The sequence below is a fragment of the Salmo salar genome, chromosome ssa05 (genome assembly GCF_905237065.1).
Source record: "Salmo salar chromosome ssa05, Ssal_v3.1, whole genome shotgun sequence".
NCBI lineage: Eukaryota > Metazoa > Chordata > Actinopteri > Salmoniformes > Salmonidae > Salmo > Salmo salar.
Genome location: NC_059446.1, coordinates 57,705,508 through 57,720,545, shown reverse-complemented (window position 1 = coordinate 57,720,545; position 15,038 = coordinate 57,705,508). Strand labels below are relative to the sequence as shown.

General features: G+C 41.9%; 1 protein-coding gene across 1 annotated transcript in view; it reads right to left on the bottom strand.

Annotated features, from left to right (window-relative positions):
- The window catches only part of LOC106605268 (zinc finger protein 385D), a 38,967-nt gene extending 24,640 nt beyond the window's left edge, over positions 1–14,327 (bottom strand). The window contains exons 1-2 of the mRNA XM_014200715.2: positions 13,842–14,327; positions 7,999–8,144 (exon numbers count right to left, since the gene is read on the bottom strand). Of these exons, the coding sequence (XP_014056190.2) occupies positions 7,999–8,144; positions 13,842–13,863 (168 nt within the window). The 5' untranslated portion in view covers positions 13,864–14,327. The remainder of the gene's footprint in view (positions 1–7,998; positions 8,145–13,841) is intronic.
- Between the last annotated feature and the right edge of the window lie 711 nt (positions 14,328–15,038).

Below are 15,038 nucleotides of genomic sequence, written 5' to 3'. Positions count from 1 at the left end.
CTACCCAGCTATCTAAACTTGTAGTAATCATGGCTGAATTACCAACCGGCACGAAGGGCCTAGGGTGTCCAGGGGCACTGACCTCCAGTGGGCCTGTCATGCCAAATAGTGTCCCCCTGCCAAAGAGTGCCCCTGGTATTGTAGTTTTCTGTTTGTATGTAGCTTGCACTTCAATGGCATCCCTCAAAGAGATTTTATTTTATCTTTCCAACCAGACATAGCACTATGAAGGCATTACTGATCTCGACAAGAGGCGCAACATTCGCAGGGGGCAAAGAAATTCACAAATTCACAATTCCGGGTAATGTTAAGCAGTTAACTTCTATTTTTCAAAAAACATTTCCATCTAGTTATTTGGTCATCTACATGTTGCTAGCAAAACATGTAGTTATATATCTGTCATATTGAGGTATCTAGCTATAATTAACCCTGATCAATCAAATGGATAGGTGTAAGCAATTATGATAATTAAAACTGCACTTAACTAGGTGTCTTTGCTAGACAGACACATACAGACAGACAGACAGCTGGGCAAGTGAAATAACCTTTTGCTTGTCAATCACATTCTATTATATCTGAAATTATTGTGATTTCAATGAATGTCATATCAGAGAGCACACAGTGTTTCAATTTGTGACTTTGTGCTAAAAGGTCAGTACCTGTCTAGCCTGTCAGAAGTTTGAGAGGGTGAAGACTGTGGCGCCAGAGTTGAAGCCTGTCATGACGCTAGCCCTTTCAGTGAATTGGCTAGCAGAGATGTGAACAACCCCCCCTCTCCTGTTAGAAGGGGAGGGGTGGGGTGGGGGGGGGGGGTGTTCACATCTCTGCTAGCCAATTCACTCAAAGGGCTAGCGTCATGACAGTTTTACAACTTTACAACCACGTTCTAAATTCCATGCAGAGACTCTTGTCTCCCTGACCATGCAATATGGGAGAGAGAGGGTCACAGTGGAACAGTAGGGACGGTATTTACTGTATAATGTTATTATGTATTGTATATTCTGTAATTGTTTAATTAGTTAGTAAATAAATAATTGAGCCAATTTGTGTACGGATGACTCATAAGTAAAGGCTGGTTTTGTGCAGATAACCAAACATTTTATGACGTTCAGATGAGACTGATATTTGGTAAAGAATAATTAATGACTGATGGACTGCTATTGATATAAAAGATCTTCAGATCTTCAGGAGTGGATTCGGGAGATAACCACTCTATATAAAATAATGCTTCTGTGGTGCCCCAGGTTATTAATGGTTTAATTGTTGCATGGTTTAATTCAATCACATAATCAATTACGCATTAGGTAATCAATTTGAAAATAGCATGTCATCTCATTAATGAAGTCAGAGACACGACAAGCCCATCAAAGTTGTTTCACCATGATCAGTAAGTGTAACAATACCATTTTTGCCCTGATAAGTTGTTTTGTAATGGTTGCTTTATTTATTATAGAATGTGTGTGTGTGTTAGTATCCTTACAAATATGAAAATCTGCATACTGCATGACACAGATACGGGTAAGAATAAAGTAATCTTCTCTCTAACACTTTAAATGTTAGGGGTGTACCTCATCGGACCTTTCACAAAATCCAGGAATGGCAACAGCTGGTGTCTGAGAGCGACCGATCACTTCACCAAGTGGGTGGAAGCAATATCCATTAAGGTCAGTAACGGAAGAGAATGTGCTTAACTCTAAATTCCCTTCTGTAACCTATTAAAATCAAGAACGAGACTGGCGAGGCCACCTCAAGGTGATGATGGACATCTTCAACACCCACAGGCCATCTTGTGTGAAACAAGGTACGGATGTTATTGGTTATATTCAGTTTTTTTATTTTCATTTTATGGTACATAAGACATATTTCAATATCTTACATTGTCAATAGATGTCCCTTTCCTACCCCCTTCTCCAGGTTTTGGATGAACGGACCAACCAGACCCTCAAGACTGCCATGGGCAAATCCCTTGACGGTACCGGGAACGGTGGGAGGACAACGTGAAGGTAATTCTCTTTGCACACAACAGCAGCGTCCAGGCCTCCACAGAGTACTCGACGATCACATGATATGCGGACGGGAGCAGCAGCTGTTGACTGAGGTAAACAATGCAATAGTTCTGTATATACAATTATTGCATATACTGTAGTCTTTAAATTTTGTGATTGACTTAGTGTTGTTTGTCTATTGCTATTTTTGTATAACGTACTTTCAGCTCACCGAAACTCCACCTAATGTGGTGGAAGGTGTCGAACCAGATCAGAACGCTTTCGAGGACCACCTTCAGGCACGGACTGAGAAGGATGTGGAGGCAAATGACTTGGTTCGGAAGAAGGACGAAAGGAAGACGAGACCTGGGAAACCTCGCTGCTCTTTCGCTCCTAGCTGGGGTCACCATCTGTTAGGGTGAATATAAAACTCTCAGATAATAACTATTTGCATTTGCACACAAAATAACCTGACGCAGATGTTTTCTCTTTGTCTTCCTAGAGTTACCTCGGTGGAAGCCAACAACCTTCTACAGTTGGAGCGGTTGGACGGAGTGGTTGGACGGAGTGGTTGGACGGTCGACCACTGAAAGCCCTGATGCCCTACACTTTGGTGAAGCCTATGAGCCAAAGTATGTTAAGCTTTGGTTGACATTTGAGAAAGGTTATAAAAATGTACCTCCTTAATTTACCTCTCCAAATGACTATAGAACTATAGATTTGCTTGTTTATGTCTCTGTCTCCTACCCTGTTCCCTTTACTCTGCTCTTGTTCTCCAGGACCTAGGGGTTCTGCCTAACACCCAGACATGGATCCACCTGATGTCCTCCCTTACCAACCACCCTCCAACTTTTCATTACATCTACGGCTACTGTTGTCGTCATTATCTGTTAAGAAGGTTTTCTTGCTTCATCATACTGGGCACATAATACACTAGCACTGCAAACACTAAGAATAAAGAGAGCAGCAGTGCCTGGACTTTGAAGTCTCCCTCTTCAAGTCCCCCTTCCCGAGACTGGCTGCCTGTTGAGAACAAGTGACAGGTAGAACCTCCCATCCACACAGCACCCACCTCCTCTCTATTCCACACACCAGAATTCACAATTTCAGTCTATGATTGCCATGTGAGTGTTCCAAAAAATCTGGTGAAAATAAATGAATGACACAACTGTACCAAAAAAAAGATGAAAGTTTATATATTTAAATCTTAAAATATTGCCAGGTTGGTTTTCACAGCTGTTTCACAAGGTGTTTGTTGGAAATTTTAAGGTATTCCTTGATGACATTTGTTAGTACAACATTATTCATTGTTGTATCATGGGACCTACAATAGGTATATATATATTCAACAACTATGCGAGATAGATATATATTTTTATCATAAAAGAGGAATACTGAAATAATATTATTTCAGTGTGGATAAGGGACGGCAGCTTAAAAGAAAAACATGCCAGCCAGACAAGCCAGTGTATGAATCAATGGTATTTGCATATGAATGGAGTGTAAATTAGCTGAATTTGTTATCTGTAAGGTAAGTAACATTGTGTCAAGCAGATCACAAGTTTTTTTGTTGCTATTTCAGAAACGTAGCAATGTTTAAGACATGGATTTCAATTAGCTTCAAAACTGCACAAATTTCTTTTCACCCCATGGCAAAATATATAGAATTGCAGGAAATTATCTGTAAAACTGCACTTTTTCTCTCCGCCTCATGGCAAAACGAGTAGAATTGCATGAAATGTGCTATCAAATTGCAAAGTTTTCTCTCAGCTCCATGGCAAAATGTGTAGAATTGCAGGAAATTAACTTTAAAACTAAAACTAATTCTAAAACTACTTTTGCCCGCGAGGTGGAGGGGCCTCCCAACAAATTCTCTCCTATGGCCCCCAAAAGGTTAGGGCTTGAAGTGATATAATTTTTTTATGTGAATGCAAGGAATTATATATTTTGAAGTTTATAATACTTCTGAGCTCTAGATATTGTAGTTTGTGTACAAATCAGAGGATGTTTCAGAGTCTCAGGAGGATAACCGTGGAGGAAGACTTAAATACATATCATAAACCTTTCACATAACAGCGGAAGGGAAGTATAAATGTTCCCAGAATCCCAGCTCGAAGTAGGGTGTGGCAAAAGACCACAAAACATCTTCTACGATAGGCAAGTTCAGCCCTCTAGCCGCTCTAGGCTAACAATCTAAATGATGATGTAGTCTTGAAAGATTGTCAGTCTCGTAAATCCACTGGGTCAACCTTGTCTCGGTGCGAAAATATTTCCTCTGCTAAATCTTTCCCGGGGACCGTACATGGCAAGTGTGCTTTACATTAGGGAACAATCAGTGTTGCAGGTGCAACCTGCTAGCGTGACTCCCCAGCTGTTTCTGGTTTAGCAGTGAAACATGGTACCGTGCAGACCTGAACCTCACGCACACATCCCCACAATGGACAGATGCCTCTACCTGGGGTGTGAGAAAGAGCAGTTGGGTAATACACAGAAAACAGGTGAACATCTTAAAATTGCCAGATGAACAATTTAAGATTGATATATTGTCACCTTTTCTTATTCATCTTGGCCCACTTTGAGAGCAACTAATAATGCAACAGAATCATGATTCCTTCTTATGAAAGACTTTGGTTGATCCACTATAAATCAACCTGTGTATCATAGACTATGGGGCTACATAGACCCTTGAATAACACATACAGTACAGTAGGATTTCTTGTCAACTTTTTCACACCGTACATAATTGTCCCATCTAAATCAATTTTGTGAATATTCTCCTTTGGAGAGGGCTTACTGCAAATCTTGAGATGAGAGAAAGCACTACAAAATAAGTGAACGAGTATTAACAATACTTTGCCAGGCAAGCTGCTGGCACAGAGCATCCCCATAAAGAATTGGCTTTAGCTCCACAGTTTATCTCTGCATTCCTACTGAGAGAGCTCTGCTGGCCGCTACCCAGGGGAGTGAAATGTTATCATGGGAGAAACCGTCAAGAGAGCGCTCGCCACATAAAGCTACTGTTAGGGGCAGAGGTTAAAAAGCACCGAGTGCTAACTGATAGCAACCATTGCAATAACCATATAGTCTGTATTGCGCGTTTACATCAGGTGGAATTTGCAAGGGCGCACCACCAGGGTGGTCCTTATCCCCACTGTGTTCTCCTCTTTGGTGTTTCAGCTGCTATCCTTCTGGGAATACAATTTACAGAATCCATTAGCTGTTATGAGACCTGTGTAAATGAAATAAAAATCTGCAAATAGTCTCCGCCCTTTGTTCTTTTTTCAAATCACGCAGCGCTCCTCCGCAATCTTTTATCATCCAAAGCAAAAACAGATAAAGCCGTATGCTTATACGCAAGCGCATTTGAAACCTACATTTCCATTACTGGTATTGATAGAATAATTGACTTTTAGGGGGGGGATTGAAATGGGTTGTGATGCTTGAGGGACTCCTGGCTGAAACCCATGTGTCATTCTCAGTCCAGGACTACAAAGCAATTTTCCAGCCTGCAGATCGGTGCGAAGGAATCAATAACTCACATTCCTGATTACTCTACAGAGGAAATAGAGTTTGTATTGTTTCTTCAAGACAAATGTAGGCCCCTGGCAAGATAAATGGTATTTTCAGCGGTGAAGAAAGCCCCCTTAACTGGAAACTACTTTTCCCATTCACTCCTTTCATTACACCCCCAAAGCAACAGCTGCCTGTGCTGAGTGTTGAGCTCTTACTCTTTTTATTTGGTTTTGTTTCTGTTCTTTCAGTCGGGCCAGCTCAATATCACTACTGCAGTTGCTGTAATCTAAAGTTCTACACCTATTTCACAGTTGGTTTCACCTTAGCTGTGAACGGCCTTCCTGCTCTGTTGTTTCTTTGTCTACAAAAACTTTCTTTCACATCCTGACAAATAAACCCAATGTTTTCCAGGAAATGCGAAGAGGAGATTCTACAAACCAATTCTTTCTAACGTAAAATACTGCAGCACAACGCCCAGAATTTAATATGCAAAGGAAATTAGCGGGGTGTTGCACAGCTTCTATACAGCAAATGAGTCAAAAAAAAGTTTATTATGTCATTTATTATATATACACTGTCATATTACACAAGGACACATTTCTATTTTATGAGAAGTAACACAGCCCAGGAAGAAGGAATGGCAACCAAGGGGGAGTATAACAAAACATCGAGAAAAGATTCCTGCTATCCCTTCTGGGGAAACGCATCCTGATTATGTCAGTCACATACTGTATTATTACAAAACAACATTGACTGAGAGCTGCAAGGAGACTTGGAATCTACCTCATCAGATGCAGGTGTGGTCATGCACGTAACTCCCCGGCTCTGGAAAGAAGGTGGGAAATGTATCTGCTGAACATCACGCCAGAACTCTGACACTTTATTACACCGGAGTAGATTAACGGAAAACTGTAGTCATCATCGTAGTCTATATGATTCTTTTGTATTTTGCGAATCAGAGTGCATAAATGTTTATTGTGCCCTAGAGGCGCATAAGCAAAACTGCCATTATATCTGACAAAACGGCTACCTTTCCAATAGCTGATGATGGTAGGTAGCTTTAGCTAAACCTTGTATAGTGCATTTAATGACATCCAACACCTCTCTATCTACACTGGAAAACAATGCATGATTACCACACATGTCATTGACCCACTTCATCAGTCATTTGATTGAATTGATTCCTTCTTTCTGATGAAGGGCATTGACGCTCGAAACGTCACGATTTGAACTGAAATTAGATCAGTAAAGCATTGAGTCGCGCCTCTTCCTTCAAAACGTTGAATTGATCCCACTCGCAACAATGCTGTGAAACCTCTTCGCACAAAACTAACCATGGATCATTTCCAATGGACACACACCTAAAAAAGCGCTCCATCCCACATGCAAGAAAAAGACAGCGCCACTTTGTTATGTCCCTGAAACCAAACCAATACAAAAGATATGCAAGTGTAAGCAGCACAACCAAACATGGAACAATAACTTGTGCATAAACACTTTTATAGCGCTGTTGATCGTGCCAACGCTAGCTTTTACAATCGCCCTACATTAATTCTGCCAGTGATTAAACGTCAAAGGCACAGAGAAAGAAGAGAGAGAGAGAGAGAGAGAGAGAGAGTGAGCGAGAGAGAGAAATGGAGAGAGAAAGAAAGAGTGTAAGAGAGAGGTGATTACCCCATGTTAATCCAGTATCAGCTTTCAGTGATTTGGAGGCTTCCCAGTACATTACTCATTATATGCTGAAAGGTCTGTTAAAAGCAGATTAGAGGGTGAGAAGAGGAATGGAGGCAAAACTTGAACTTTGTCATGAAATCCATTCCTGATACTATCTGGCTTTCAACTGGACTATCCAGGCCTTGTTCCGTAATGATGTCCCCACTTGTCTCCCGTGTTTTCCTGCATCTGTGCTCCATATTTCTGGTTGTGTTTCAAGCGGACTTTAAATTGAGCTATCCCCCGTAATTCAAAGGCAAAAAGCTCAAGCCGTAGACTTTTATCTGTCACATATTTTCCACTAGTCATCATTTTGTGATGATTTTGCTAAATTGAAACCTGATGAGGCCACATACAGTACTTGCCTATAATTTATATCTGCATACAAATAAAACAGTACAAGAGAATACAGTCAACTTCTACAATAAGTGCACATTGGACATGTGTGAAGTCTGTTCACATGCAATGTATTTAACGAGTCCCGATTCCAGTATATTCTTTTAAATTACCCTGGTTGACTGCATGCTCTGGTTTAGTGCACAGACTGTCCTAAATAATTGTTTACATCAGCAGTTGAAATTATTGGAAATGTATGGTCAAATGTTTGAAAGAGGCTCACACTTCAAAAGACAAATCACATGCCCTCGGAGATGAATGTCATCGTACTAAATCTAAACCATTGCACCAACGATATCAGATACCGTACTTTATGACCTTAGCCAGACCTAACCAGGATCGTAATGCCCAATGACCTGAACTGACCCTTATCACATGACCCGGGACTTACTGTGCCGAAGCCGGGGAAGAGGCTGACTGCTGAGGCCGTATCCAGGGGAAACGGGAGCTGGAACTGCTTCATGCCCAGAGACTGCTGGATGGTGGGTAGAGCAGGACGTATCAGCGTCGGCAGGAGGCCATTTTGACATGCATTACCTGTAGAGGAGAAGAAAGAGAATGGGCCATGTTAGATGGTCTGTGCTGTGGTGGTTCTCAGTTAAACAAGAGTATGACATTATGAGCAAAATGTAAAATGTCTCATAGACCAAACCACCAAAAAAGTAAGATTCAAATGAGATGAAATATGAGAGCACTTGTATCTGGAGGGCTTCCGACTGTATTTGGGAGGGCTCCTGAGTGGCACAGCGGTCTAAGGCACTGTATCTCAGTGCAAGAGGCGTCACTACAGTCCCTGGTTTGAATCCAGGCTGTATCACATCTGGCCGTGATTGGTCCTATAGGGTGGTGCACAATTGGCCCAGCGTCGTCCGGGGTAGGCCGTCATTGTAAATAAGAATTTGTTCTTAACTGCCTTGCCTAGTTAAATAAAGGTAGAATATTTAAAAAATCTGATATTGGTCTGCCTTCTCTGACTATGATGACCTCTCTTCTAATGAAAACAAGGCCTCTAGACTGAACAAGTTATAGATAAACCGAGACAATTCAGACATAGCCTACGGAGACAAATACAGTATGGTGTTAATTGGATCATGGGAATGCCATGTCAGCCTTATCCAGTTGTATTTGACTCCTTAATAATCCTTCTCATCAGCACTGTTTAAAGCTACAATCAATATATGGAACTTTTTGGGTGACCCGCCAAATTCACATAGAAATAAATGTAAGTTATAAATCTGTCATTCTTATTGAAACCAAGTCTAAGAAGAGGCAGATATGTTCTATGTGCACTATTTCTATGCTTCCCATTCTTAAGTTTTGATTTTGAGTCTTCTACTTTCGGTTTTGTACACCAGCTTCAAACAGCTGAAAATACAATATTTTTGGTTATGGAAAATATATTTCACAGCGGTTTAGATGGTACAATGATTCTCTACACTATAGTTGCTTGTTTTGTCAGAAAAACTGAAATTAGGCGAACTATTCGAATTTTAGCAACCAGGAAAGGGCGAAGCAATTTCTGCATAGTGCATCTTTAAGAGAGAAACGTCTTAATGTTGATACCATCCTCTTAATTACAAATATGAAATGAGTGCACCAGACCAGACAGATCCATAACTAAGAAGATTCAATAACAAGGGGTGCAAAACTGTCTGGAAAAACCAAAGTAAATACTTGTATTGTCATCTCCATGAGAGAAGCCAGAGCGGGCTTTATAAGCCATGAATTACAACCAGCAGAGCCTTTCTTCAACACCGGGGGATTAGAAAGCAGCTTTCCAAAACATTAGGAACTAAAGAAAGTCATTCCGTACCCATTAATTAGAACCAGGGATGACTTTTACCACAGCACATTTAACAACATGACGAACTCAGAGCCAGCATGACTAAAAGCGCAGATACCATATCAAAACACCGGCTTGAGACAAATAAAAACTATGTTTGCCACATCGAGTCCCCAGGCGATGGTAAGGGTGAATAAAAAGAAACAGTTGTAAAAAAGAAAGAGGGAGAGAGAGGGAGGGAGGGAAACCACAAGTCTTTTTTCCCTTCTGCTCGGAGGAGCACTGCCATCTGTTGGAAAGCAGCAAATGCCGATGCTCATGTGGAGACACGTCCCAGTTCTCCTCTAACAAAGCATGTCCTTCTGCAGCCATCATTCCTGCAGGATCCTCCACTGACATGTTGCCTGACGTCACCCTGGAAACACGTTGCCGACAAGCCAGATTGCCGACCAGAGATGCAACGTGCAGTCAAAACAGCCTATTCAAACAACCAGAACTGTACTCTGGTGGAGGAGTGAGGAGTGAGCTACAGTATCCATTGTGGTGTTTCAAATATAAACGTGTCCATAGAAAAAAGGAAAGAATGGATCTGGTTGTGATGGAATTGTTATACAGTAAATGTCTGCACTTACAAGAGGCACACAGGAGTCCAGCATCTCAGCTCTACTGAATGACAAAAAGCGGACAAATTACATCGGTCAATATTTTAGCCAATCTTTTAGTCTCCCCTAACAGAGTGCAGTAACTCAAAAACCAATTTCCCCATTTCAGGATGGCGTACTGAGACAAGACACTTTAACCTCATGCGTTCAAATTTCACTTCCTCCGTTCCGAAGGAAAACAAAGCAACACTGATCTCCCAACATGCACAAACACACAAGGAGACATTCCATCTTTTAACATTGCCTCATGTAAGGCTAGTATTTCAACTCCCTGACCTGAACGTTATATTGGCTCATGGCTCATTGTAGTATTAAGAGTGGAGCTTGTAGACTTGAGTAAGTCCTGTCTCTACGTATAAGACTCTCTAGCTGTGTATAATACACTCTTAGAAAAAAGGGTTCTTCAGCTGTCCCCATAGGAGAACCCTTTTGGGTTCCAGGTAGAACCCTTTTGGGTTCCAGGTAGAACCCTTTTGGGTTCCAGGTAGAACCCTCTCTGAAAACGGTCCTATATTGAACCCCAAAATAGGTTCTACCTGGAACCAAAGGGTTCTCCTATGGGGAGTGTGCAAGTGTGTTTTCATGTGGTGTGTTTTGAAACACGTGTAAAATAGATATGTGTGCTGCTCGTAAATACATGTAACCGTGTATTCGTGAGTTTGTTTAATGTGTATCTGTCAACGTCTTGTGCGCCACGCGTCTTTTCATGCATGTCTGTGCATGCGGGCGCCTTGCATATCGGCCCTCTTAAAAATGTCTTTATCTGGGACTAAAACCCTGCGGCAGTGTGTCGAGCGAGAGTAAAGATGTCTGAAGGACACAGACTAACGTGAATAATTAATCGTGTTCCACTGCACTCTCCAACCTCCACCTCTCCTGGTCCTGATCCCGACTGCTCTCCGATAAGATCTGTCCAAAGGGCCGAGATTCCACACAGCCGGAAACCTACTGTCATGGAATACAGAATCTACGGTGCAACGGTCTACTATTTCACAGAGCAAATATAAATCCAATTATTGGGAAATATGAGTTCAACTGCGTGTCAAAAACATTCATATCCTGATGATGTTTATTCAGGTGTGTTTCACAGCATTGTGTTCTCAGGGGCTGTCTGACTGTATTCCAATGACCCTATAATTACACTCAGGATCAATCACTGTAATTAAGATGCAGGGGTTACAGTGCTTTCACCCCATTTACAAAAACAACAAAGCATGTCGAAACATTAAACTCTCTGTTTAATCAATAACATTTGAAGATTGGTCTGTTAGAAACAGATTTATGCCAATGTACCCCTAGGCTACATGTCTGTATCCATTTCACTAAGCTCTCCGCTGCATTGCTAGCAGTTAGCATTTAGCTCCGGGCTCAGACTAGAATAACCTGGCTAACACTAGAACTCCACCCTGCCAACGTAACCCGCTCTGTTGTCATGACTTTCGCGGTGTAACCTCTAATAAACACAGCTGTCTCGGAGTTTGATCCAACAATCACTTCCACTGTGCTCTGTAATCTGAGGTTAACCAAAGAGATGTTTACGTGCTCTTAAACTCCAACCGCCAGGCCAGATACACCAGATACGTGCTCTGGGCCTCCAACTCAACACTAATCCCTTTTATGATTACAGCTCTCACTAGGAGACATTACTCCTGCTGAGTTACTGTCTTTTCATTGGCCTTCTTCATCCATTTGGTTCACGAAGAGGGTTATTTGCATAGGGGGCACAGAGGTATTTTGATTTTTGTTTCTTTTTTCCCATCGGAAATTCTAAGGGATCAAATTCGTAGGGATTTGTAGAAGTATTATGTGACATGAGAATTTATATTATTCAAAATGCATATTCAAAAAGTTTTCAACCAAAAACATCTTTGAGGAAAACCACAAACTTGGATTTGTATTCTAAAAGTATTCTATCACTGACACCACAGCTAATTTAGCTTTGTTTATAGTTTAATATTATGCAAACGATATTAATATCTTCATCCACAAATGCTTAAGCAACGCACGTTCTCCACAACCAAAACCTAACGAGCTTCCTTCCTCCCTTTTCCTCCATTATGCAATGACGACATTGCATAATGAACAAAGAACAAAATAATTCCAGACATAATATACTTTGGATTATTTTATTCACAACGCACTTCTTGTACATTTGACAAAAGTGACAAAAGTGCATTTCACAACCCTATCATCACTAGGGCTACCCCTGTCTCCATGTGGGCCTCTGTGTTGACTAAAGCTGATGAGTCACGAGGCTGAGCCGACACCAGGGAGGTGACTCCACAGACCAAGGACACCAGAACAGTCACGTCCCCACTACATCAACACTCCTTGCCCTTCAATGTACACAGAGGGCTAATGTCAACAGTATGCATATCAGTACAGGAGAGATTGACTGCATCAATTCTTGTTTCTGTGTGAAATATTATTGTGTATAGAGCCATGATCATATAGAGCCAAGAACTCCCTTCTATCAAATTATTCAAGCAAACAAATAAAACAACACGCACAGCATTCAGGCTTTGAGGCATATGTATCTGTACTGATGTGTGTGTAACTGTCAGTAATGTGTGTAACTGTCAGTAATATGTGTAACTGTCAGTAATATGTGTAACTGTCAGTAATATGTGTAACTGTCAGTAATGTGTGTAACTGTCAGTAATATGTGTAACTGTCAGTAATGTGTGTAACTGTCAGTAATGTGTGTAACTGTCAGTAATATGTGTAACTGTCAGTAGGACCTTTTTTTGGTACTATTTTTCTTATTCTCTGTGTGTCGTTCAGTCCTTGAGCTGTTCTTTTCTGCTGATATTCTGTATTACGTCATGTTTTATGTTTCGTGTGGACCCCAGGAAGAGTAGCTGCTGCTTCAGCGACAGCTAATGGGGATCCGAATAAGATACAACAACAAAGAAATACTCCTGTGGATGAACACCTGCCAGAAAACCAGCAGTCACAGGTCTCTGAGAGCTAATACATCACACCTGACACACATCCTACATCCTAACCTCTTTCCTAAAGGACACATTAACAGTCTGCTCACAATGTCACCTGGCTCCAAAACAAAAACTCTCTGTAACACTTTACTTAAAGCCCTCTGGTGTGATGCATTGTAATGCAGTTATAATGCATTGTAATGCCGTTATAATGCATTATAAGTCTTGGCATCAGCATGATGTATGATGAACCCCTTATAATGTCAGAATCTCACTCTATAAGGTTGCAGTGTAATTTGAGGTCATTTTAATCCCACAAAAAAAGACAGTGCCTTTTTACGAAGACTTGCTGCGGCAAGAATCAATGCAATTATTCTTCTAACGTGAGAATGTAAGCCAGAGATGTGAAGAGCACTTGAAAGGAAAGCACTCCTGCTTTAAGTCTGCCTAAGCCTCTCATCAAACACGAATCTAATGGAAGAAGTCTAATTCTTTCATTTCTCAAACTATTCTAGACACCATATCAAGTGGCTCTCAAAGCCGACCGTGAGCTAGCTTTGTCCTTCTTTGAATTCCTTCGCTATAAACACATCAGCGAGAGTCTATAAAACATGTGAGATGAAATCCAAATCTTGGACTTTCAACCCCACACATGGATCTAGTCTGGCAGGATGGATAATGGCTAGGGGGAAATAGACACGGTGCCTAGGGCTTATCCAACCATGTCAAATCTAGTAAGTGTGGAACTTCACACTTTCCTTCCTTTTACGTTAACCAAACCATCCGCTCCATCTCTGAAGATGATATATGCACTGTTCATGCCACACAAACCCACGCACACACACAAACTCACCGAAAAACATGCTGCTCTCCATGACTCCTTAGACATAGGGGTCTGTATGTCCTCTCGGATGCCCTGCCAGGTTGTGTGTGTGTGTGTCCATGGGCAGCAGCCTGGGCATGTCTCACACACTCTTTATGTGTGTTTGTGTGAGTGTGTGTGTGTGTGCAGCTCTGTAGTCCGTCTCTCTGTCTGCGTGTCGTGTCTGCAGCCGTTACCGTGCAAAGCCGGCACCCTCCTCTCACAGTGGTCTGTGTCCCCCTCCTTCGTCTCTCTCGCTCTCTCTTTCTCTCCACACACTGCTCTCTCTCTCGTCTTGCTGGTTCTGCTGGTCTCTCCTCCCCTCTTTTCTCCACCCGTTCTCCTGAACACTCTCCTCTCTACTCTACTGGAGCGCTGGCCCCTCTGCGTGCTTCTCTTCTCTCCAAGGTGTCTATCTACATTTTCCAGCTACAGCCGCTCTCTCTCTCTCACTCTCTCTCTCTCTCTCTCTCTCTCTCTCTCTCTCTCTCTCTCTCTCTCTCTCTCTCTCTGGGTTTCTTCTCTGTCCGTCTCTTCTTTGTGTAAAACTCTCCCCGTCACCTCTCTCACACTTTCTATATATCTTTCCCTCTTTTTCTCTCCTTTTAATATCTTTCTTTCTTTACTTCTTTCTTTAACTACCTATCTTCCTCTGCTCTCTTCCTCTGTCTGTTTTCTTACTCTCTCTCTCTCTCTCTCTCTCTCTCTCTCTCTGTTATCTGACTCCTGGAGCTGGGCTGATATCAGTGCTGTTGGTGTGAGCTCCACTGCTCTTCTCCGTCTCTTTCTGGTGGCTCCTCAGGCACAACACAACACAGAACAGCACCATGCACAAGGGACAGCCACCGGCCACACAAATACCAACTAGGTTTTGTGATGCACAACAAGGGTTTGCCTGTATATATGTGTGTGTGTCAGCATCCACCCACTTAACCTCCACCGCCCTTGGCTCTGTTTTCACACAATCACTTTGATTGGTTCACTGTAATGCCTCTGAAGATCAGACAGCAGCATTGACCGCTCCAAAGCCTGGCCACCACTATCGACTACAAATGAGACAGTCCTGATCAGAGTGATGTCTGTCCACACACACGCCGAGATAGCCAGCCCAGCCATTAGTGACATCATAACTGTCTCCTCAAGACCCCAAAAGAAATCAATGTTCTCAAGTGTTGCTATTTCTCTCCT